The 22,354-nt window shown below is 37.1% G+C and overlaps 3 protein-coding genes across 5 annotated transcripts; 2 read left to right on the plus strand and 1 right to left on the minus strand.

Annotated features, from left to right (window-relative positions):
• Positions 1-499: 499 nt before the first annotated feature.
• On the minus strand, positions 500-3,505 carry LOC121784372 (probable plastid-lipid-associated protein 11, chloroplastic). 3 transcript variants are annotated; one of them, XM_042182526.1, is made up of 4 exons: positions 2,968-3,497; positions 2,190-2,255; positions 1,479-1,625; positions 500-804 (listed from the first exon to the last, which is right to left on the minus strand). In XM_042182526.1, the coding sequence occupies exons 1-3, from the start codon at positions 3,453-3,455 to the stop codon at positions 1,526-1,528; spliced, it is 654 nt and encodes a 217-aa protein (XP_042038460.1). In that variant the 5' UTR covers positions 3,456-3,497; the 3' UTR covers positions 500-804; positions 1,479-1,525. The 3 variants fall into 3 exon arrangements, with proteins under 3 accessions (XP_042038460.1, XP_042038455.1, XP_042038464.1); XM_042182521.1 differs by having other exon boundaries at positions 500-807; XM_042182530.1 differs by lacking the exon at positions 500-804 and having other exon boundaries at positions 1,550-1,625; positions 2,997-3,505.
• A 690-nt stretch (positions 3,506-4,195) lies between these two features.
• On the plus strand, positions 4,196-12,574 carry LOC121784389 (T-complex protein 1 subunit alpha). Its single transcript, XM_042182536.1, has 17 exons — positions 4,196-4,419; positions 4,545-4,609; positions 6,223-6,312; positions 6,399-6,485; positions 6,564-6,623; positions 6,733-6,783; positions 7,205-7,300; positions 7,637-7,702; positions 7,994-8,211; positions 8,510-8,606; positions 8,925-9,011; positions 9,747-9,881; positions 10,172-10,276; positions 10,671-10,799; positions 10,894-10,997; positions 11,948-12,038; positions 12,164-12,574. Exons 1-17 carry the CDS (start codon positions 4,347-4,349, stop codon positions 12,248-12,250), a joined length of 1,641 nt encoding a protein of 546 aa, XP_042038470.1. The 5' UTR covers positions 4,196-4,346; the 3' UTR covers positions 12,251-12,574.
• Positions 12,575-19,907: 7,333 nt separating this feature from the next.
• Positions 19,908-20,887, plus strand: LOC121771126 (GATA transcription factor 4-like). Its single transcript, XM_042167915.1, has 2 exons — positions 19,908-20,246; positions 20,344-20,887. The coding sequence occupies exons 1-2, from the start codon at positions 20,046-20,048 to the stop codon at positions 20,785-20,787; spliced, it is 645 nt and encodes a 214-aa protein (XP_042023849.1). The 5' UTR covers positions 19,908-20,045; the 3' UTR covers positions 20,788-20,887.
• Positions 20,888-22,354: the final 1,467 nt, after the last annotated feature.

Genomic DNA, 22,354 nt, shown 5'->3' on the forward strand with positions numbered 1-22,354 from the left:
TCGTAAATGGATCGCTTCGGCTCACATCCTCCACCGCCTTATATAGGTCGATGACTAAACCAGAGACAGTAATGCATGTGATTGATAAGGTTCATGAATGCAACTTATAGTACTATTGCTAAGTAATGCTTTCATCTTCTATGTTAGTAGTAGTTGTTTCTTTCCAACTTTTTTTACTGTTGTCAAAGAGTTAAAATTGGGAATAGATCTGCATGTTCACATAGTGCTGCGCTACTTTTGATCTAGAAATGTATCAATGTGTGTTCACTTAACTAAACCATGTGAGCTTCACCAAGAGTTTAAATGTTATATTTAGTGGGAGCTTCTGTACCAGACTAGACATGCAATCATAGACCATATATCGCATGTAAGATTTTAGAAAGGCAAGTTTCAAAATTCAAACCATGTTTGAGCCTGTGAAACAGAGATGTAGGTCCAGCGATAAAGCGAAATTCCAGGAGACCTTCCTTCTTTTCCATCTTAAGATAATTTGTGCATCTTCACTGCAATTTCACCTTTATAAAACTGTATTATCAGTAAACCTGTCCTATCTTTTACACAAACAGTATAAGAAAAAGATGAGAGAATCATAGGCAAGTAGAAAGCAAAGGAATATAAAGATTTACAAGGCATGGCTAGATTCTAAAGCTTAGTTCCACATCCAAGGATAATGGAACCATGAGAATCAAGAGGATATAAATATTTGTAATTCTCTACCACAAAGCTCCTTGAGAATATAAAATCCAATCTTCAACAATCCCTAACAGCTGTTGCAAACATAAAGGCTCCAAGCCAAGACAAATCCTGCTGAAAAATGGACATTGTGAGCAAAATTTCTCCAAGTTTGAGATCATATTTCCCACTTGATGGGTCAACACATTGACCTCACCATGCATAAAACAATCAAAAAAAAGAAAAAAAAAGCATAACTCCTAGTTCCCACAGTTATATGAAACCCAGGAGTTCATTAGCCTAAATAACCATCCAAAATGCTGAAAGTAATTGGTGTTTGTTATATATTAGCAGCAATTCATGGACTACTTATCCATTCCTGTCCCACTTGGCGCAGGAAAGGCATGCTATGGGAGTCAGTAAAGTTAATGAAGCAGCTCCCTGGTTCTCAAAGGCTAGCTTTCAGTTTTTGAAAGTTGACAATGCATGCATGAAACGACAATAAAACATGTTTTGACTGTCTTATGTTTCTAACACCCAGAATTATAGAGCTACTGCATGACAGGTTTATACTTTTCAAGAAATCCTGATAAACCAACATGCAGTGTCAATTGGATCGGAAGAATCTCAAGTAGAATAAGTTCAGGAGAGAGCAGAAAGAGATATGTGTAAGATATGGAAGCTGGAAAGTACAACTTACAACAAATATATCACACCATGGATAGAAGCATACTTCAACATCTAAGAAAATAGCATTACACTCGGCTAAATTCAGTCCCGATAATCAAAGAAATTGTAGAACTCACTGATTTTGGAACCGGACAGAGATGTAGCAGTCTCTCATGAATCATGATCATTCCTTCCAAGAATAAGGCGCACGCTCAACAACCAAATAATCTTTTCTGATGTCTTTCACCACCCGGATTTCATCATCAATGTATACTGTCTCAAACCTACACGTGAAAAATATATCATCTCAATTTTTTTATTAAATACATAAAGAGTAGGAAAGGAATATCACCAACATATCAGGAATAGCATATTATTCCCGATTTTGAGAAACTTGAGTAAAATGGTGAGCACATTATCTAAAACTGAGTAACAAGAAGAGAAATATTTTAGATGCTTGAAACCGTCAATGATTTTGAGGTTTTCTATGTAAATCATTTGACTATTTACGCCAGGTATATCTCCACTATAGTTAACTAAGAGGACTTACGTTTTCTCACACACAGCATACTATAAACTAAAAGAATAAACAACATATACTTTCAGGCCCAAACTACTAATATTGTTTAAATCCCCTAATAGCTTCATGCAAAACTGAGCTGATTGAGTGTATTCTGGAATCTGGAGGGTGCTATCATTTGTTAATGCATTGAAATGTTGTGTGGAAAATATGAATGAAAATTATTTAAAACAATTCTCAGGAGCACTTCATCTCTATTAATATGGCCATACCAAGTTCAACTAATTAAATTCTTAGTACAATTTAGAAAAAGGATAGACACACTTACCAACCCTGACCAAACGGAGGGAGAGGAAACTCCCAACCCTTACCCCGCAGAACTGCACTTGTAAATCTACAGAGCATCACAAAACAATAATGGATTCATTGTTTCAATTATTCAAGCAAAAACGGCGTGAGGTATCTTTAGTAACTCAGCAGTTTTCCTTAATCTAACATATTTGCTCAAGAATGCAAGAAATGCTATGAGGCACAGTTAGTTAATACAATTGGTTAATACCAATCGAGGCATTTGAAGTAGCCCATTCACACGATCACATCGCAAAACACAAATGTTTTCCTTAATCTAACATATGTTCATTGCTCAAAGAATGCAAGAAAGCAATGAGTCACAGTTAGTTGCAATTGTTTATTTCCAATAGAGACGTTTGAAGCATTTAGTAGTCCACTCACCGATCACTGTGCAAAACTCAAACACTACACGATCATATTGCAAATGAACCTAATGTGTGACAGAAACATCACAGAACGCAGCTGGTTCAATAGGAATACATCACGCATAGACTATATCACACATGGACACAAAAAAATCAAACAATTGATCTTACGTGATAATAGAAATCGAAAACATCTAATGAAATCAGACCTCGGCTCCACTAGCTTAGCAGTTTAATTTACAATTGAGATACTCAACCCATAGTCTGACAAAGAGCAATGATCAATTAAGCAGATGTAGAAAACATAAAACATGACCACATCATAATCAATCAATGGAAGGAAAAATCAATGCGATCTAAACAGGCTACGGTCCAATTGAATTACTTAACTGGAAATTGACTCTTTGAGCGGAAGCAACCTGAATATCGGACCGAACGAAGAAGACTCCGTCGGGAGGAAACGTGATGACGTTGTTGAGGGTCTTCTTCTCCACATCGATCACCTGCAACACGTCGCCAGCGGCGGTGCCGAAAATCTGTGCGTTTTTTATAATGAATAGCTGCTCCTTCTCGGTGGTCCAGAGCATGCGCCACGTGTCAGACAACGATTCGTCTGTGGTGACGGTGCGGCGGCCGGCGGCGGTCAGGGCGTCGATGGCGTCGATTATTTGGGAAAGCGCCTGGGGATTGGATTGGGTCTTGAGGCCGCGCTCTTGGCCGGTGATGAGGCCGAGGAGGTTGCGCTTGGCGGCGGCAGCGGGGGACTGAGACTGGCCTGTGAGGGACGAGCGGATCGCCAACGCTGCGGCGGAGCTCCTCCTCCTGCTTGAGTGGGAGAAGTTGGGAGTGGCGGGAAGGAAAATGCAGGTGGCCGCCATGTGGACTGACTTCGTTGCTTTAGAAATATCTCTATTTATCCATACTAGTTCTCGATATTATTGTGAATTAGCCATATAATTATTATTCACATATAAGTGAAACGATTTGACACCTATTTATCGTCCAAAAAAATTTGAAATTATTAAAATTTGGTACCACTTGTTGGTTATGAGAGTAATTATTGGCGTATGGATGTTTTTCCTAAGTAAGTTATGAGAGTTTGAATGAAGCATGCTAAGACATTTAGCTATTACTAAAATCATTTTTCACTTACTCACTATTCGATATGTTATATTTTCATTGTAAACATCACGTGTTCTATTGGGCCACAACCATATTGTTCATTATTATATATTTTATGTGTGGCTATGTCTCTTTAACTCAAACCCAATAATACAAAAATTAGTTTAAAAATTAGCACATAGAAGTAGTAATTAAAAAAATAACTTATAACTTAATCATTGTTAATTTCGAATACAAAATATTATTTTATTTTATAAGATTATAATCGTAAATTAAACATCACAGAAAGAAAAAGTGTAAAGTAAAATAAAAAGAGAGGCTTAGAGCGTTTTAAAAAATTATCTTTAATGAACATTCTAAATAGTAAATACAAACGTAAGATCTCATATGGGCCTTGTGTAGGTTGGGTTAAAAAAGAATCAAAGCCCAGCCCAAGTTACCAATTACCTAAACCGCCGCCCAAGTCGTACACGACGTCGTATTCTTTGAGAAACATTCTCTGAAACCCTCCCATACGAACTGAGGTCACTCCACACTCGAACTCTCCAGAGAGAAGCTCGAGCAGCTCAACCCTACTCCGCCTCTTCCAGCTCTCTCTCCTCACCCGATCCGATCTAGGGTTTTTCTCATTGTTTGTGTTAATTATTATGGCTATTTCGTCGTCGACTCCTGATATTTCCGGCGACCGGCAATCTGGCCAGGATGTTCGAACCCAAAATGGTAAGAGCGCTTCATTCAAGTATAGTTTTGAATTTTTTTACATGTACATTTTCATTTGAAAATAGCGTTAGGGTGGTAACATCTTCATTTCCGTCCCTTTTTTCTTTTGTTGGAAATATGTGCAGTTATGGCGTGTCAAGCAATTGCGAATATTGTCAAGTCATCGCTTGGTCCCGTTGGCCTCGACAAGGTGCGCGGTGTTTCTCGTATTTGAAGTGGATTCGTTTTGGGGTGAATTAGTTTCATGAGAATATACGGTTCCACTATGGAGATTAATTAGGATTAGGCTTGGATCTGTACTGCTACGACGGATTTGTTGCTTAAAAGCTGCACTATCTATTAATGGCGGTGTTCTATATGTTCCAATAAGTAGATTGCATTTAAATTGGGGAGAAGGCACACTGGCACACAGATGATTTCATGTGGGAATTGCCTTTTTTCATTCCAAACTTCAGTTAGCATGTAGTAATACGTACAGCAAGTCGTCTAGCTTTGGGAACTATTGTTCTGTATATTCTAAACATGGGGATTTTCATCAATTAGTTTGGTGTTGTGTATTGTATCCTTCACTCTATATGGGTACTGTGAGCAATATTCCACTGCAAACAAATAAAGATCTAATTTATGGAGTGACAGTTTTAGGTCTTGCAGACTTCCATCACCTTGTCTATCCAACTAGCTGTCTCATGAGGCATGATCCATCTTTGAAAACTAGCTACTTAGCTCATGTAATGATTCTCATTAAAATCATGTAAAGCTGCTGAAAATTTGTGTTTCAGCTTTTTCCAAATTAACATTAACTTGAGAGTACATCATACATGTATCAGTAATCATCATTATTTTGGGGTTCAGGAGTTGTTACTCTCTGTATATATTATTCTCAGTTCCTAGATACTTTCTCCGAGCATATTAATCATTTAATGCTCTGCAACTTGGAATTAGCAGTTAGAACTTTATTTGGCTACCACAGTTAGTTTGTTATTTCAGAATGTCATGCAGAGTACGATTGTCGAGAATTTATTTGTTGTGGGATGTTAACAAGTAACAACAAATCTCTTACTTCAAGTGTTTGACAAGGTTTTTTTCGTTTGTTCCAAACGAAGGTGCATGTTCTCATTCTAAGCATGTTTGTATAACAAGTGTGCCTATCCTTGGTTCATCTGAGTGGCCAATTAAAATTGAAATGGGATGGATGGAGTATTATGTAGCAAATTCCTTGTATTTTAAAGCAACGTAAGGTTACTGCTTTTTGGTAGCAATAACAAATTAGCTCCATATTATAACATATATGGGCTAAAACTGTGGGTACCTCATGCATGAATGTCTTACTTCTAAAGATACTAAACCTTATATGGAGTTTGAAGCATAGTCAGACCACCCAGAAAAAATAACTTGAACTTTCTCTAGTATCCAGGTGATTTCATAGTACTGGTGAGATGTGTTTTTATAAGATGTACTTCTCTTCTCTGCCAAAAATTTTTCCTTTATATATATCCCGTTTTATTTTCTTTGACCATGAATGGGAAAAGTGGAGACTCAGTAGTAGCTTATAAGCAAAGTAACCGCTATATATTAAATGTTATTCTTCTTGCTCCAATGCTGTGATTTTGTTTGTGCGTGTCTGTACTCTGTTGTGGGAATGCTGAGATATACTATATTATGCTTCTCATAGCCCTTTGTTTGATTTTAGATATCTTTGTTTACCTCTTACTCTTAGTATGGAGGTCATAATTATAATTTACTACTGAGTTGATCTTTGGAATCTGATGGTTTTTTCTACCCTCCTCTCTACTTGGTTTCCAGATGCTTGTAGATGATATCGGTGACGTAACAATCACTAATGATGGTGCCACAATCCTAAAGATGCTTGAAGTTGAGCATCCTGCTGCCAAGGTGAATACCAAACCTTTTTGTTTCTTTTCTTTTTCACTTTTTATTTAACTAATCAGGTGATACATGTCATGCCTTCACAATCGTAGGTGCTTGTTGAGTTGGCAGAATTACAAGACAGAGAAGTTGGAGATGGGACAACTTCTGTAGTCATCATAGCTGCAGAATTGCTTAAGGTAGTATTGAAGATATTATTGCTTTTTTAGAGTTACTTTTTCTCTGGGATTATACTTATCCGAAATTTCTTTCCACAGAAAGCCAATGATTTAGTGAGAAATAAGATCCACCCAACATCAATAATTAGTGGTTACAGGGTACGCTTCTCAATTCAACATCTTATCTTTCTTATTTTTCCCCAGGATTTTCTTTTTGTAAACTTATTGTAAAGTCCTTTTTATGTTTATATGGACTATATATTGTCAGCTGGCTATGAGGGAAGCATGCAAATATGTTGACGATAAACTGGCTGTGAAGGTATAATACTTGTCATTTTATTTTATTTGTTTTTGTGCATGAATAACTATGAAAATGTCTATCCTATCGGAGTTTATTAAGATATGATTCTGCTTTGATCTTGGGATGGTACACATTTCATTAGTATCGTCCTCTAGTATCTTTGTGTGTAGATGCACAAAAGCTGTTGTGCTTAGATGCAAAGTTATGACCTGTTTCAACTTTCAACTGCAATGTTATGATGTTGAAGAAAAGACTGTCAAAAGCTTTTGTGCTTAGATACATTGGTTTTAGACATATAGGTTGAGAGTTGAATTATAAGCATGTTGGAATCTATCTAGTTTTGGTAATATTATGATGTGCTGCTGTAGTCCTATTGCATGTTGTTAATGGGATGTAATTTATTGATGCTTTGAACTGATACTTTTTGTAAAATGTATAGGTTGAAAAACTTGGTAAAGATTCTCTTATAAACAGTGCCAAGACCTGCATGTCCTCAAAGTTGATTGGTGGTGATAGTGACTTCTTTGCAAGTCTGGTAAGCTGATGACTGAATTAAATGTTACTTCATACCATTGCCGCCCTGCATGCTGCATATATTTACTTGCTAGTTTTTTTACAAAAACTTGGTTGTTCTCCCACTGTAACCATTGGGGCTTCTCCCATTTCTTTGCGTAATATTTCTATGTCTCCTTGTGTTAGTTGATTTCACCTTAAAATTTACATGATTAGTCTGTTGTCCCACGAAGGTATTCATTGTATTCTCCTGATTGCCTTGACACTATGTCTATGCTTGTTTACTTTTTTATATGAGTTTCTTCTTTCCCTCGTCTCGAGTCATACTGTATCTTAATTTATCACTATTGATGTGTAGGTTGTGGATGCTGTACAATCAGTAAAGATGACAAATGCAAGAGGAGAAATAAGATACCCAATCAAGGTTGGTTGTGTATAGTTGAGCATTCATTGTTTTTTGCTCGTGTCATTCTCTCCTATAGTTAGCTTACTTATTATCTTGTTATGCCTGTTCCCATAGAATTTTTTATCTTGGACGTGAGCATTTTTTGTTCTGGGAATTGGTTGGCTATAGTTCATTTTTCAGTACTATCTTCAATTGGGCAGAGACACCTTGTAGACTTTATTCACTAAGATAAGCTGAAAAGAAAGATCTCCAGTAAACTTCACCTTTCATCTAAAAAATGGGAATTCTAATGATCTCTATGTTAATCAGGGAATCAATATTCTTAAAGCCCATGGGAAAAGTGCCAGAGATAGCTATCTATTGAAAGGATATGCTCTAAACACAGGCCGTGCTGCACAGGGGATGCCCCTGAGAGTGGCCCCTGCCAAAATTGCTTGCCTTGATCTTAATCTTCAAAAAACAAAAATGCAAATGGGAGTCCAAGTTTTGGTCACTGACCCCCGGGAATTGGAAAAGATTCGTCAGAGGTGAGTAAATTTTCAGTACCTATCAGCTCTTAGAAAAATCAAACTGGTGGATTGTGTTTCGTATATTGGATTTCTTTTTAAACGTGCATGTGGACATCTTTAAGTAAAACAGAATCTGTTATGCTGCTTAAACAGATGGTTTCTTAGAGCTTTTAGAAATTGAACAGGATTGCTCCTGTTTTTACTTAAAAGGTTGTACTTTGAGAGGCTGCATCTCAGTTTGATGTACAATCATCCAAGTAGCAATCTTATTGTTTGCCATACAGCAGAGTTTATGAATGCAACTTTTGTCTTGCAGAGAAGCTGACATGACAAAAGAACGTATTGAGAAGCTTCTTAAGGCAGGAGCAAATGTTATTTTGACTACCAAAGGAATCGATGACATGGCACTTAAGGCAAGTTTTTCCCTGGAAGATGATGTGGATTCATTTAAACCTGTCTAAAGTGAAGGACTTACTGATCAGTTGCTTAATTTATCTCTCTTTGAATGTTTTGTGTTCCTTGTTACTCATGCTTTCTCAAGAATCTGCAACATATTGGCTACTAGTATTGTAAATATTAATTGGTGGTCAATGTCACTTCATTATTGGTAATCCAATACAATGAGATTTGTTAAGCAGACTGGAAAATAGTGTTACACTTTCGAATTGATCTTTTGTAAATGTATGCTGATTATTGATCCTGTAAACATTACTATCTCACTGCTATTTCAGTACTTTGTGGAGGCTGGTGCCATAGCTGTCAGACGTGTTCGCAAGGAAGACCTGCGCCATGTTGCTAAGGCAACTGGGGCTACTGCGGTACATTCTTTTCTCTGCTAATGTGACTCATGACTTCCAACTTGCATAGTTGCATTAGGGCTTGCAGATAATGGTGGAAATGTTCAGTATAGATACTAAATAAGTGCAGCTGCTCAAAGGACTAGAGAAAGATAAACCAATCAAGAAGTGGTTACTTGTGGGCACATAGAGAATAATTTGGTTTAATCAAAGTAGTTTCACGCATATTGCTCTCTTTTTTCCAAATATAGCCTTCTTTGCTTCTAAATCTAATTATACTTGTGTGCTTAAGTTGTGAATACTTGTCATGTCTTAATGTCTCTAGGTCTTATCTGTTGATCTCTTATGTAAAGTATTTAGTAAAGTAGTTCCTGCTGCATATGCCAAAGCTATTTCCAGAAATTGAGAAATTTGTTTCCAAATACATTGGGAAGCTTTACATAATGAAATATATTATTCCTTTTTCAGCTTTCAGTCATCTGCTAATTGACAATTGTGTGAAAAGACTGGTAATCCTTGTTAGCTGTAAAATAAACTGAAATGATGTATATTCATTGCAGAGGTGAATTCAAACTCTGTTCTTTGGAACCTTTACATAATGGAGTATATAGATTTTATCATTTTCAGGATGTGTGAAAAGATCAATAAACTGTTTTAGAGGAGTGTCACTACAGTCTGTAGTGTGTGGCAGAAAGATGACTATGACTATCTTCATTGGAGGAGATTACTCCAGTTCTAACCATTGATTCTATTCAGGTCTCAACTTTCGCTGATATGGAAGGGGAAGAAACATTTGATTCTTCACTTCTAGGCTATGCAGATGAAGTAGTGGAGGAACGTATCGCTGATGATGATGTAATTATGATAAAAGGGACCAAAACATCAAGTGCGGTATGATTAGCCAGCTCCTTGATGTCTAATTTTTTTTTCATTTGCTTAATGCTCAGTTTATTATTTTCCTTGAGGCTTAAGCATGTCCCCATGATCTGTTATGCAAGCCTTACCAACTTGTTTCACTCCTTTTCCTTATTAAAGTACTACTGCATTTGTTTTTCTTTCTTTTTTCCCCTTCTCCTATTTCAAATGAACAATGGTTTTTTTTAAAGATGGAGACTTATTACAACCATTGTTATTCCCAAGGAGCTAACATAGAAACTTTCTTTTATATTTACTCTATTCAGGTTTCCTTGATACTTAGAGGTGCCAACGACTTCATGCTTGATGAGATGGACAGGGCGTTACATGATGCTATATGCATTGTGAAGAGAACACTTGAATCTAACACAGTAAGTACCTACTTTATTTGTGACAGAAGATTGAGCCTGATTTTTTTATCTGACTACCATCATATTAAGTTTACTCTGTTTATAACAAGATCAATGTACAATAATTTCTTAGTTTTATCTAAATTCATTTGGATAGATGCAAGGAACTATTTTTTTTTAAAATCATCTTAGATTGGTACCATGAAGATGTGAGGTAGGTGCAAGAATTCTTTTATGTGGTTCTTCCCTTGAGATCTCGTTAACTTTCCCAGGGTATTATTAGTACTTCTCTACTTCTTTCTGCACAAGTTTGTCAGATTGTCATCTTCACCAGACATGGTAACAGTTATGGTCTGACAGAAAAGTTCCTGCTATTATGTATGTTTGATGGTATCCTTGTGATTGTAAAATGTAGGTAGTTGCTGGTGGAGGTGCTGTTGAGGCCGCCCTATCTGTATATTTAGAGAATCTGGCAACCACCTTGGGATCGAGGGAGCAGTTGGCGATTGCAGAGTTTGCTGAATCCTTACTGGTTATACCAAAGGTTCATTAATATACATGCATTGTCCAATACTAGACAGTAGTATTTGTTTTATTTTGCTCATGAACTGACTATTGGCTTACTTCTTCCTGTTCAGGTTCTCGCCGTAAATGCTGCTAAAGATGCAACTGAGTTAGTTGCTAAACTACGAGCTTACCACCACACTGCGCAAACTAAGTCAGATAAGAAACATTTATCAAGGTACTAAAACCTTATTATTCTGCATTACTATATCAAACCTTTGGACATATTTGAGATAACACAATAAAGATTTGTTGATATTCTTCTCTTTTCCTGCCTCCGAGCAATGTTTCTGCAGTGCTGTGTCTTGGACGCAGAAAGTTAGTAACTGGTGTGAGTGAGTCTTTAGTATTTCATGTGTATACTGTGTCCGGTGAAGCTGCATGTTAGATATCGTTAGGGATGTAAATCGAGCTATTTGATCTGGGCCTAGTTTGGGCAAAAATGTTCTTGGGCTATGCTGTCTGGTTGGAAAATTTGTATGTGTACATTTTCTATTGAAAACCTCCACCCTTTAAGCTTCCAATTTCAACAGTTATGTACTAATTATAACATAGCACACCACCAGTTAATTTAGAGGTTGTTTAAGTATCTAAAATTATGTCAAAGTCCTTAAATTAAACTGCATAAAACATGAATTTTCAGCCACAAGCTCTAGAGCTTAGTGGTATTCCTCCCTTTTGTAAGGGTGAGAGACGTAGTAGGAACCCTAATCATCCCATCTCCTAACACTCCAACAAATTTTATTTTTAATATATTCTAATATCATGTAAGCTCTGATCAGATGTACAAGTCAATACCTTAATAAATTAAGCAATTCATCTAACAGCCTTATTACCTGACTGGGATCCTGTTCCCAAAGTTGGGTCCAGTGTATTTGCTACTCCTGAGTTATCTTCATATCTGAGATCTTATAAGCTTTTAGTGTTCTCTAACTTTTAATGCTCTTTTATGCAAGTGTATAGTTATTTATTGTTTTCAAATTGTTGGCTGTAGAAGCTTCTTGTACCCAACAGGCATGTCTGTTTAAAACATTTGAACATGCTGGGTTAAAAAGAACTTTTCCCTTTATTATCAGTGTATGCTACTAGTTGTGAATCTCTGATTGGTTTTGTATCTGATTGCTGCAGCATGGGTCTAGACTTGGTGAAGGGTGTGGTCCGCAACAATTTGGAGGCAGGAGTCATCGAACCTGCTATGAGCAAAGTGAAAATAATTCAGGTAAAGAGTCAAACACGAGCTTAAATCAACCTATTAGCGCGTTGATGTTTAACTCAAACCATATTTGGCGTCATTAAATTGTTACCGCCATAAATTTCTACTGAAACAACTCCACTTTTGGTCAGTTTGCTACTGAAGCTGCTATTACTATCCTTCGGATTGACGACATGATCAAGCTTTTCAAAGATGAAAGTCAGAATGGCGAGGATTGAGTTGGGTACAAGATGACGTCGGTATGGTGTGGTGTTTTGATCGACAACTATCATTAGTCCATTGGAAGGTTGTGTTTTTTTCCGTTACATGGGTCTGCTATTTGTTTGATTTTGAACCTCCTCCCCCTCGCCTAATGTCTGGGTGAAATTTTGTGGCTTGTGGAACAATTGTGCCTTCGTACTTCAACTAGTGTCGAATTATTTTGTCAACTTTGTGCCATCGTTGACAGGGATTGTCGGTAGGTTGGTGTTAAATGTTTTTAATTACGGAGTACAACTTTTACTTATATTGTTTTCAAACTTGATGAATTTTAGTTGATAAAACCGATGTACATACGAAGTTGCAGATGCGTAAAATTATGAGAGGTGATTTGATTAAGTTGACATGTATTAGCAATAAAAAGGACCTTGCTATAACTAACACAAGAAAATATAGAGTGAGAAATACTACAATTGATGGTTGTTTCCGTTGGTATTAAGAAGAACAACCCATCGGCAATGAGCTAAATAAACTAATCGTACATTGCTTTTACAGCTACATGGATAGTTCTATTACTGATTATTTAAATGAAATAGAGAAGTGATTTTAGGTTAAATTAACAATCCCCATGAAACCGGTAGAGGAGAATAAGTAGTACGTAGTTAATGAGGAGCACGTGAAGCCGCACATGCACGTGCTGTGTATTGTGTTTGGGGATCAGATGCCCCACTATCCCCTCACATGCTTCAATAAATACTTGTACTCTTTTTCCACTCCACTTCACTTAACACCCATCTTTTTCTGTTTTGTTTTTTTTTGTGACTCTACTTCAAGGGCATAAAAAATTTGTAGGGGTGCATTTCTCTATCGTCTTATCTAAAATATTGAATGAAAAAGTAAAAGGGTTGGAAAATGTAGGTTCATTTGAGGTTAAATGTTGGTGGAGCTAAATGGAAAATGGGAAGCCATCCAATCACAAATATACTCAAAAGTAACTGTACGGGCCCGTACTGATTCCTACTTAAAAATCCTTCTCCCCACCACTGGCGCCACGTCTCTCCTTCCATGTGACCCAGCATAGACAAGCACCTCACATACACACGCACCCACATATTTGATTTAGCATGTAAACTTACATAAGGCTGATCCATGTGGGGTTGACCAACCCTCAGTCGCACCCCATTAGGACCAAAAAACTTCATTAAATTTGTGTTTTCATCCACTTCGCATGCACCTATTTGTGTTCTTATGCTCATTATACATAGGGGTGGGTAAGTACGATATACCTTACCTAAACCACCGTGCCGTATACCTTACTATAAATTCGGTATGCAAAAAAACATACATTTATCTTATCAAAATTTTCGATTTACCGAACTTCGGTATACCTTATTTCCGGTATGACGAATTTTCATACTGATACCGTACTGCATTTTCGTTATACCGTACTTTTGCGGTATACCTTACTTTCAACATCAATGGAAATAGATAATTTGAGTTTTTAGAATATTATTTATATTTTATAATTTAAAATATATATTAAATATATTTTATTCATAATTATATTTTTATTTCACAATAAATTTTATAATTAAAACATATATAAATTATATTTTTTAGTATATAATTATATTTATATTTTACGATATATACCTTAATTTACTGTATATACCGAATTTCGGTATGCAGCGGTGTACCGCGATATATGAAAATTCATATTGTTACCTTACCGAAATCTTTAGGTAAGGTATCATATTGTACCGAAAATCACGGTATACCAAAAATTTGGTATTTTCGGTATTTTTTTAGTACGATAAAGTCGGTATTTCGATATTTTTCCTCAGCCCAAATTATACATTGTTGAGAAAAATATTGAGATACAAACTTGCTGGGCGAAAATTACACGGTAAAAATAAAGAGAAAATTACACTGAAACAATTGAAAAGAAATTACACCGAAAAACTTGTGGAAAGCGGTAAGCCGAGTCGAGGAGTCCTCTTTCCGCAAGATGAGATACGTCCTGGTAGTGCTCTCTGTTTGACGTGTCATCCCCAAAGATAAAACGGCTTCGTCTCTGAAGTAGCAGCACCGCTAGCAGCAGAGCTCCGGCGAACGGGAGTAAGGCGGGGGCAGAGCTTCGACGGGAAGATTATGCAGAGAGTGAGAGAGCGTATATGCAAGAATGCTTGAATTTATTGTTTTTTGAATGCAATGGATGCATGCCTATTTATAGGCCAAGTCCACCCGCAGGGGTTGCTGGAGTCAACAGACATAATGTTTGTCATCAAGGCCATTGACTGTAACCGCCGGGGGTTACTGACTGGTGCACTAGCCGTCGGGAGCTTAAGAGACACGATGCATCTGGACACACTACACGACGGGATACACCATGGACCGTCGGGGTCCATCGGGGACCTTTTGTCTCCCGTTATGCGTCGGGGTCCAACGGGAATAGCGTGGAGTTTGAGGTGGTCTAAAAAGAACAAGTGGGGCTTAAACCACGCTCAACGACCAGCTCCAAAGAACAGCCCAAAGACCAATTGCCAAGGCACAAGGCACATGGTGCACGGGTCACGGTGCGCGGCTCGCGGGCGGGCGGCGGCGGCGCGCGCGTGTGCGCCTGTGTGGGCTCTGTCACCTATCTTATTCCACGATAATTATTACACATAATAATTCATCTTATTAAATACTTCATCAAAGAAGTTTATCATCCCCGATGTGGGATAATTAACACTTAGTTAATTAATCTCTTAGTTTTTCTCATAGCTCATTTCTAGCTTTATTGTGACTAACTTTAATATATTATTTCTCACTCACCGGGAATCGAATTTGAGAAAATGAATATGCTACGGTCATCTATTCAGAACGTAGATCGGCGCTATTGCGTTTAATTTCACAAAATTAAATGTCTTGTAATATTTATTATTAGTCAAAGTCGTTTGACCAAGCACGATTCCAACATACATTGCTAGTGACGGACGCCGCATTGTCTTTGCCTTCCAACCTCGGTGACGGTCTTCTTCACTATGTTCGATCTCATGAGTTCCGTTTCATAGATTTGTTGTTGTATTAAAATGTTGTGCTACATACGTGCAGTGGCAGATCCAGGGGCGGGAGGCGGCGACACCCCTCATGCGACTAATTTTCCCTTATCCGAATGTAAAATTTCCATATTTGTCTCCGATGTCACCCAAAAAATAAAAATAGTCATGTTCGCCCCACCCAATTTTGAATCCGGGATTAGCCATGAACACAACACGTGAGCGGTGAGCAGCACTCTCATTGGTCTATACTCTCTATACACACTTTAATAATTTTGTTTAATACAATTAATATAATACTAAAACCTTACAATTTTAATAGTGAGACTGAGATCATTAATTTCTCTCCATATAACATGTGCGTGTGTGCGCGGGCGGGCGGATGGTACGGTGTGGACGGTTAGCCCCCCTCTTAAATATGCAGTTTATTCCACTGAATTACAGCCCCTTCCAGCTGTCGCCACGTGACCTCTTGCATCCTTATGAATTTCCTACCTTTTTTTTTACTACTGTGCTACTATATTTTATGCAACTATTTTATCCATCTTTTCCTCCAATTTTCAAACCATAAATTTTGTCGACACATTGCAATCTTGCATTTGTACGTAGCACTTTTCCCATGCGGATGTGGTAAATCATATTTTTGTATTGTCGATCCCCTTTTCCAAATATACTTACATTACTTGATAAATTCAATCTTGTACTGTTCATACATTGCACACACAGCCAAATGTCGAGACTGTTGACACTTCATTTGATGAAATGCTAGATCCAATAAAGTCTTGTTAATTAGATCAAGTGATTTTCTGTAAATTAAATACCCAATATGAGACTCAGCATATGCATTGAATAGTAACTGTTTTAATGAATGTGTAGTATATCTACTCCATATATGTATGACTCCAAAACCATACTAGCCATAATTGGTTTTGGGTTACTGAAATTGCAATAAGTATTTGAAGGACAATATAATTCAATATGCTCGAAGCTATTATCCATATTTCCATCAATCATAATATATAGATGTTGGAGTGACATATAGTATTAATATTCTTACATAATTAAGTAGCAATTCATATCCTATATCTTGAAGATAATATTTACTAAATATTACTGTTATATTTTGTGAAAAGCACACATATATGACCTTTTCAATCAGAATATATGATGGATTGACATACATTATTCTTATAATTAATCATCAATTCATGACCTATATCTCGACGATAATATTTATTGAATCGTACTAATATTTTGTGAAAAATCTCACACATGTGATCTTTAATTTATTGATAAAAATAATTCACATAATTTATGTGTACTACTCCATTTCTTTTCAAAAAGTATTATTTACAACATTCAAATACTCACATTTATCTAAGGATGGGTTTGTGTTCCATGGTGTCCCACTAATAATTTCACTATAAAGGAGTAAATATTAGTAAAGTATAATGAAATAAATACAACCATTACAAATTTAATATGCAATCCCATTAATGGGGAATGAGCCTGGTAATTAAACAAACAGCATTCAAAGCAGGAATTTTTTTTTTATGTATAGGCATATTAGGAGTTTGCACGTGATAGCATATGCTTATATGAATATCGCTCATTTTGAAATATCACTTACTATGATTATGGTAATTATGATGAATATATGTAGCATGCAGAATTCTCACATCTACTACCTAGCTGCTAACATCTATACTTAGCATATATATATATGAGTGATCAAGGTCTAACTAATTTTAAGCATATATATATATAGAGGAGTGATCAAGGTATAACTAATTTTAAGTGTATAATTAGAGAATAAATCACAACCATACTATATGTCAATCCAAAGGCTAAAAATAAAGGCAACAAATCTTTCATATTTAATTAACAAAAATAGAATAAGGGCATTATTGGAACCCAAATTTTATGGTAGAAGCATTCAATCTCACCCAGAATTGCTCACATAAAATCAAACTCAGCGACACCGTCCTCCGCTCCGCCACCGCTCGCAGCACCGGCAGACCTCCATGCTCGTGACCTCGCCTCCTCCTGCTCCTCTTCCGCCTCCTGCAACTTCATATCCCTCTCATCCATCACCGCCAGCCACTAAGAGGTCTCCGACGTCGTCGATGTGGAGCGGCGTCGCAACAATAGTAGAACCCTCTCTTCCTCGACAAATTCCATCGCGTCAACAAGACGTAGCAAGACTCATGTTGATTTGTTGCAATCTTCATCGTTTACGCTCACTCTCAGCAATCTCCATTGTTAATTGCAAAATCTTCATTGCAAGAGCTGATTTCTCCTTCTCACTTGTGGATTTCGCGATCTACTATATTTGTATATCATCTCAAAAGATGATTCCTCCATCGTCAATTGTCGATTTCAAGATCTGCTCATTCAATATTTCATCACAAGAGTTGAATTCACCATCTCATGAATTGAATTATGAGATGATCGAAGATGGTGCACTTTAAGATAAAATTAGTTCACTTTACTTCACTAAAATATCAAACATCATATTTAATTCACAATAAACAGCATTTCACTAAATATTATATGCATCACTATATGCTCAATATACTTCACAGAAATGAAAAATATTACACTATAAGACATGCAGAATTAACTTCACTATATACACAACATACATCACTATATACTCATTATAAGGCATGCATAATATGCATCACTATATGCTAAATATACTTCACTGAAATGAAAAACTATAAACTATAAACTATAAATAATATTCTTCACTGAAATATCATATTTACTTCACTATAAACGACATTTACTTCACTATATACATAATATACATCATTATATGCTCATTATACTTCACTGAAATAAAAAGCAGTGCACTAAAGTGATGTATATTGTTCATAAATTGAAGTATATTCTCCATGCCTTATAGTGTACTGCTTTTTCATTTCAGTGAAGTATATTGAGCATATAGTGATGTATAATGTGCATATAGTGAAGTATATTGTGCATATAGTGAAGTATATTTTGCATGCCTTATAGTGTACTGTTTTTCCATTTTAGTGAAGTATATTGAGCATATAGTGATGTATAATGTGCATATAGTGAAGTATATTGTGCATTTAGTTAAGTATATTGTGCATATAGTGAAGTATGTTCTGCATGCCTTATAGTGTACTGTTTTTCCATTTTAGTGAAGTATATTAAGCATATAGTGATGTATATTGTGCATATAGTGAAGTATATTCTACATGTCTTATAGCGTACTGTTTTTTTTATTTCAGTGAAGTATATTGAGCATATAGTGATGTATATTGTTCATAAAGTGAAGTATGTTCCGCATGCCTTATAGTGTACAGGTTTTCCATTTTAGTGAAGTATATTGAGCATAGAGTGATGTATATTGTGCATATAATGAAGTATATTCTGCATGTCTTATAGTGTACTGTTTTTTTTATTTTTTATTTCAGTGAAATATATTGAGCATATAGTAATGTATATTTAGCATACAGTGAAGTATATTCTCCATGTCTTATAGTGTACTTTTTTTCATTTCAGTGAAGTATATTGAGCATATAGTGATGTATAATGTGCATGTAGTGAAATATATTGTGCATATAGTGATGTATATTGTGCATATAGTGAAGTCTATTGTGCATATAGTGCAGTATGTTCAGCATGCCTTATAGTGTACTGTTTTTTCCATTTTAGTAAAGTATATTGAGCATATAGTGAAGTATATTATGCATGTCTTATAGTGTACTGTTTTTTATATCAGTGAAGTATATTGAGCATATAGTGATGTATATTGTTCATAAATTGAGGTATATTCTGCATGCCTCTTTTAGTGTACTTTTTAAAATTTCAGCGAAGTATATTGAGCGTATAGTGATGTATATGCTTTGCGTCTAGTGAAGTATATTGAGCATATAGTGATCTTTCTCCTCGTCAAGCTCTTTGAAACGTTGTCAACAGAAATACACTGCACAAGATCACACCAAATGAATTTTCAAACCTCACATTTCAATAAGAAAAAACATGCAGTGATACTTTTTTCCGATTCTCCAACTATTGCTCAAAGAAAAAAAAAATCAGAAACTTATAAGAGATTTTAATTTTACAAACTAGATTAGAAGAAAACGCAATCGCAACGATCGTGAGGCAGTGAGGAATAGAGGACACAGGGCCGGAAATTGACAGAGGAAAGTACGATGATGAGCCCTAACTATGCGACGACGAGAAATGGAGGAAATGGCGTCTGGAATGGAGGAAACATGACAAAGAATGGAGGTCACGGTGGCGGAACCCTATGTATTCGACGGAGAGAGAAGGAGGTTTAGAGAAGAGACAGACGGGAGTGGAATGTCCAGATTAGGGAAATAGAAGACTCACCTCATTTTAATTCAGCAAAATGACCAATATACCCCCGAGTGAACTAAATTATTCATATTGTGAATCAAAACCTGAATATAATGCTAGAATTCTAAAAGTAATCTTAGGCCTTAATTTTTTGATTTTGTGGCTGAAATTTGTTCTATGGTTATATACTTAAGGGTAGCTGCCCCATATCACTACTCTGTTTCCATATATATATATATATATGCATGCTAGCAATACCAAATAGTAGTATAATAATCTGAGATAATATTATTATAGATATAGGAAATGAGAGAGAGTGCATGGAACGATTGACTCTGCCCACGTTCCGTTGCCCCCTTACTTGCCATCATTTATACCTTGCTTTCTGCTTTCTTCACACATCTCTCATCCTTTCTCTCTCTACTCTCAAGGGAGCATGGATGCCTACGCTGGACTCTCCGTAGACGATCTCCTCGACTTACCAAACGATGAGTTTCTCTCTTCCTCCTCCTCCTCCGCCGCCAAGGCCGATTTCCTCCTCCACCATCCTTCATCCTCCTCCGCCGCCGCCGAATTCGAGGACTCATCCGTTCCTACTAATTACTCTACCGATTTCCCCGACATTTTCCGCGTTCCTGTAAGTTCTCTACCCACCTAGGGTTTAATTGCGTGGTACTGCATGCTGTAACAGTTGTACCTTCTAAAATTAGGATTTAATCTGACTTTTCGTGTAGACGGAGGAGGCGGCGGAGCTGGAGTGGCTGTCGACATACATGGACGATTCCTTCACCGATTTTCCGGCGAGTGAGATCAAGACCGCATCCGTCGACTTCCCCGGCCGCGGTCGGAGCAAGCGATCGGGGGCGGCGAATCAGGCGGTTGCGGGGGAGAGTGCGGAGGTGGCGCGTAGGTGCACGCACTGCGCGTCGGAGAAGACGCCGCAGTGGAGGACGGGGCCGATGGGGCCGAAGACGCTGTGCAACGCCTGCGGCGTGAGGTACAAGTCGGGGAGGCTGGTGCCGGAGTACAGGCCGGCGGCGAGCCCTACGTTCGTGCTGACTCAGCACTCGAACTCTCACCGGAAGGTTCTGGAGCTGCGGCGGCAGAAGGATCTGCTCCTCCTCCAGCAGCAGCAGCAGCAGCAGGAGGCGTATGGACGTCATTTCAGGGTATGCTGACGTCGCCGATCTCATTTATTGATGTTGATTTTCAATGATGAATGAATTTAAGAGAGTTGGAGTTTTGCCTTTCATTCTATGAGGAGTATAAATCAATCAATCAATTTTTACTAATTGCATCAACTCATTTAGTTTTGGTTTTGGATATGGATGGATAATTATTTTCGCAGAAAAATGCTAAGGATGAGAAGAGATGTGAGTAAGATTGGCATCTCTATTAAATTTCTTCTCTCTTTTTTTTATTATGTTATACATATATATAGTATTAGTATGTGTGCAGCAATAACATGCATGATATATTAAATAAAATAAATAAAATGTGTTACTTTACTTGATTACTGACACTTATAAAAATATGCAGATCTTCAACTAGTCTCGATGGATTGAAAATAATACAAATACTATCTTATAGTAGTATCCTATTTGCATAGCTAGGTTTAAAGTCCATAATGAAAATTTAACTGATTTGCTACCAAATATTTGGGGTAAAGAGTTGTATATGTTGGATCCTCCACTCGTGCAAAGCCCCGATTTACGGGAGAGTCTAATTTTTCATTAGGGTCGGTCGAAAACGCGGTGATTTAGTTTGCAAAATGCTCATAAAAATAAAGTGGGACAAAGCGTAGAATCGTGAAAATTTGCAGACAAGGGCCAAGTGAGACACTTCAAAGCTGGTTCTGTCAGAATATATGGAAGAAAATTATTATGGATCAAGTTCAGATATACAGATAAAGAGTTCCCACTCTGATTTACACGGTAATGAGGCTCTGGGACATTTATGGAGAGAGTCTGAATTGATCAATATATGAGTATCTACAACTCATAAATTTTGATAATAACTTTTATAATTAATTTAATATAGTGAACAATATTGTACACTACATCAATGACTCTCAGCTTTTAATATAGCAAAAAAAAAAAAACAGTGCAAATAAATTGTTTATGTAAACCCACTCGTCCAAGCCCAATCAAATTGAGCCCATTTATCTCCATTCCAGATTTGAAAAAAGGTTTGGGTTTTGGGGCCAATGCTGTATTGTTATGTGTCGCTAACATCACGCGGCAGGAACGTGAAATTTTTGGTGAAAATTATTTTTGTTTGGACATTTTTTTATTATATGTACATATATACGTGATCGAAAGAAGAAAAATAACTCAAATGATAACTCACAACGTGCGAGAATAAAATAATTATTTTCAGCCTTTGAGTCATGAAAATATATGTTACATATTCATTTGGTGAATGAGGGCACCCGCAACGCGTGCCGCCGGCGTTCCGCGTGCCGTTCCCCCGGACCGGTTTCGCTGCGGAACGCGTTGCGGCGCACCGTTCCGCTCCCATTCCGTTCCGCGTACCGACGGCACGGAACGCGGCACGGCTTGTGCCGCCACGCGCTCGGGCGACGTGGCGCTCCCCACTTCGTGCGTGCTTCCCACTCGCCTGCCCGCGAGTGGGACACGTCAGCGATGACGCAATAATTAATTTTTAAAAAAAATATATTTAAAATTTTTTTTAAACGGTCATATTACCATTTTTTTAACTATTTTTTAATTTTTTTATTTTTTA

Source organism: Salvia splendens, chromosome 2 (assembly GCF_004379255.2).
Source record: "Salvia splendens isolate huo1 chromosome 2, SspV2, whole genome shotgun sequence".
NCBI classification, from domain to species: domain Eukaryota; kingdom Viridiplantae; phylum Streptophyta; class Magnoliopsida; order Lamiales; family Lamiaceae; genus Salvia; species Salvia splendens.

Coding starts and splice junctions, on each gene's coding strand:
- LOC121784372 (XM_042182526.1), bottom strand. CDS start 3,455: ATGGCGGCCACCTGCATTTTCCTTCCCGCCACTCCCAACTTCTCCCAC. Junction 2,256..2,967: donor GCTCAAAGAGTCAATTTCCA/GTTAAGTAATTC, acceptor GATGCTCTGTAG/ATTTACAAGTGCAGTTCTGC. Junction 1,626..2,189: donor CCTCCGTTTGGTCAGGGTTG/GTAAGTGTGTCT, acceptor TTTCACGTGTAG/GTTTGAGACAGTATACATTG.
- LOC121784389 (XM_042182536.1), top strand. CDS start 4,347: ATGGCTATTTCGTCGTCGACTCCTGATATTTCCGGCGACCGGCAATCT. Junction 7,301..7,636: donor GTGACTTCTTTGCAAGTCTG/GTAAGCTGATGA, acceptor ATTGATGTGTAG/GTTGTGGATGCTGTACAATC. Junction 7,703..7,993: donor AAATAAGATACCCAATCAAG/GTTGGTTGTGTA, acceptor TATGTTAATCAG/GGAATCAATATTCTTAAAGC.
- LOC121771126 (XM_042167915.1), top strand. CDS start 20,046: ATGGATGCCTACGCTGGACTCTCCGTAGACGATCTCCTCGACTTACCA. Junction 20,247..20,343: donor CCGACATTTTCCGCGTTCCT/GTAAGTTCTCTA, acceptor CTTTTCGTGTAG/ACGGAGGAGGCGGCGGAGCT.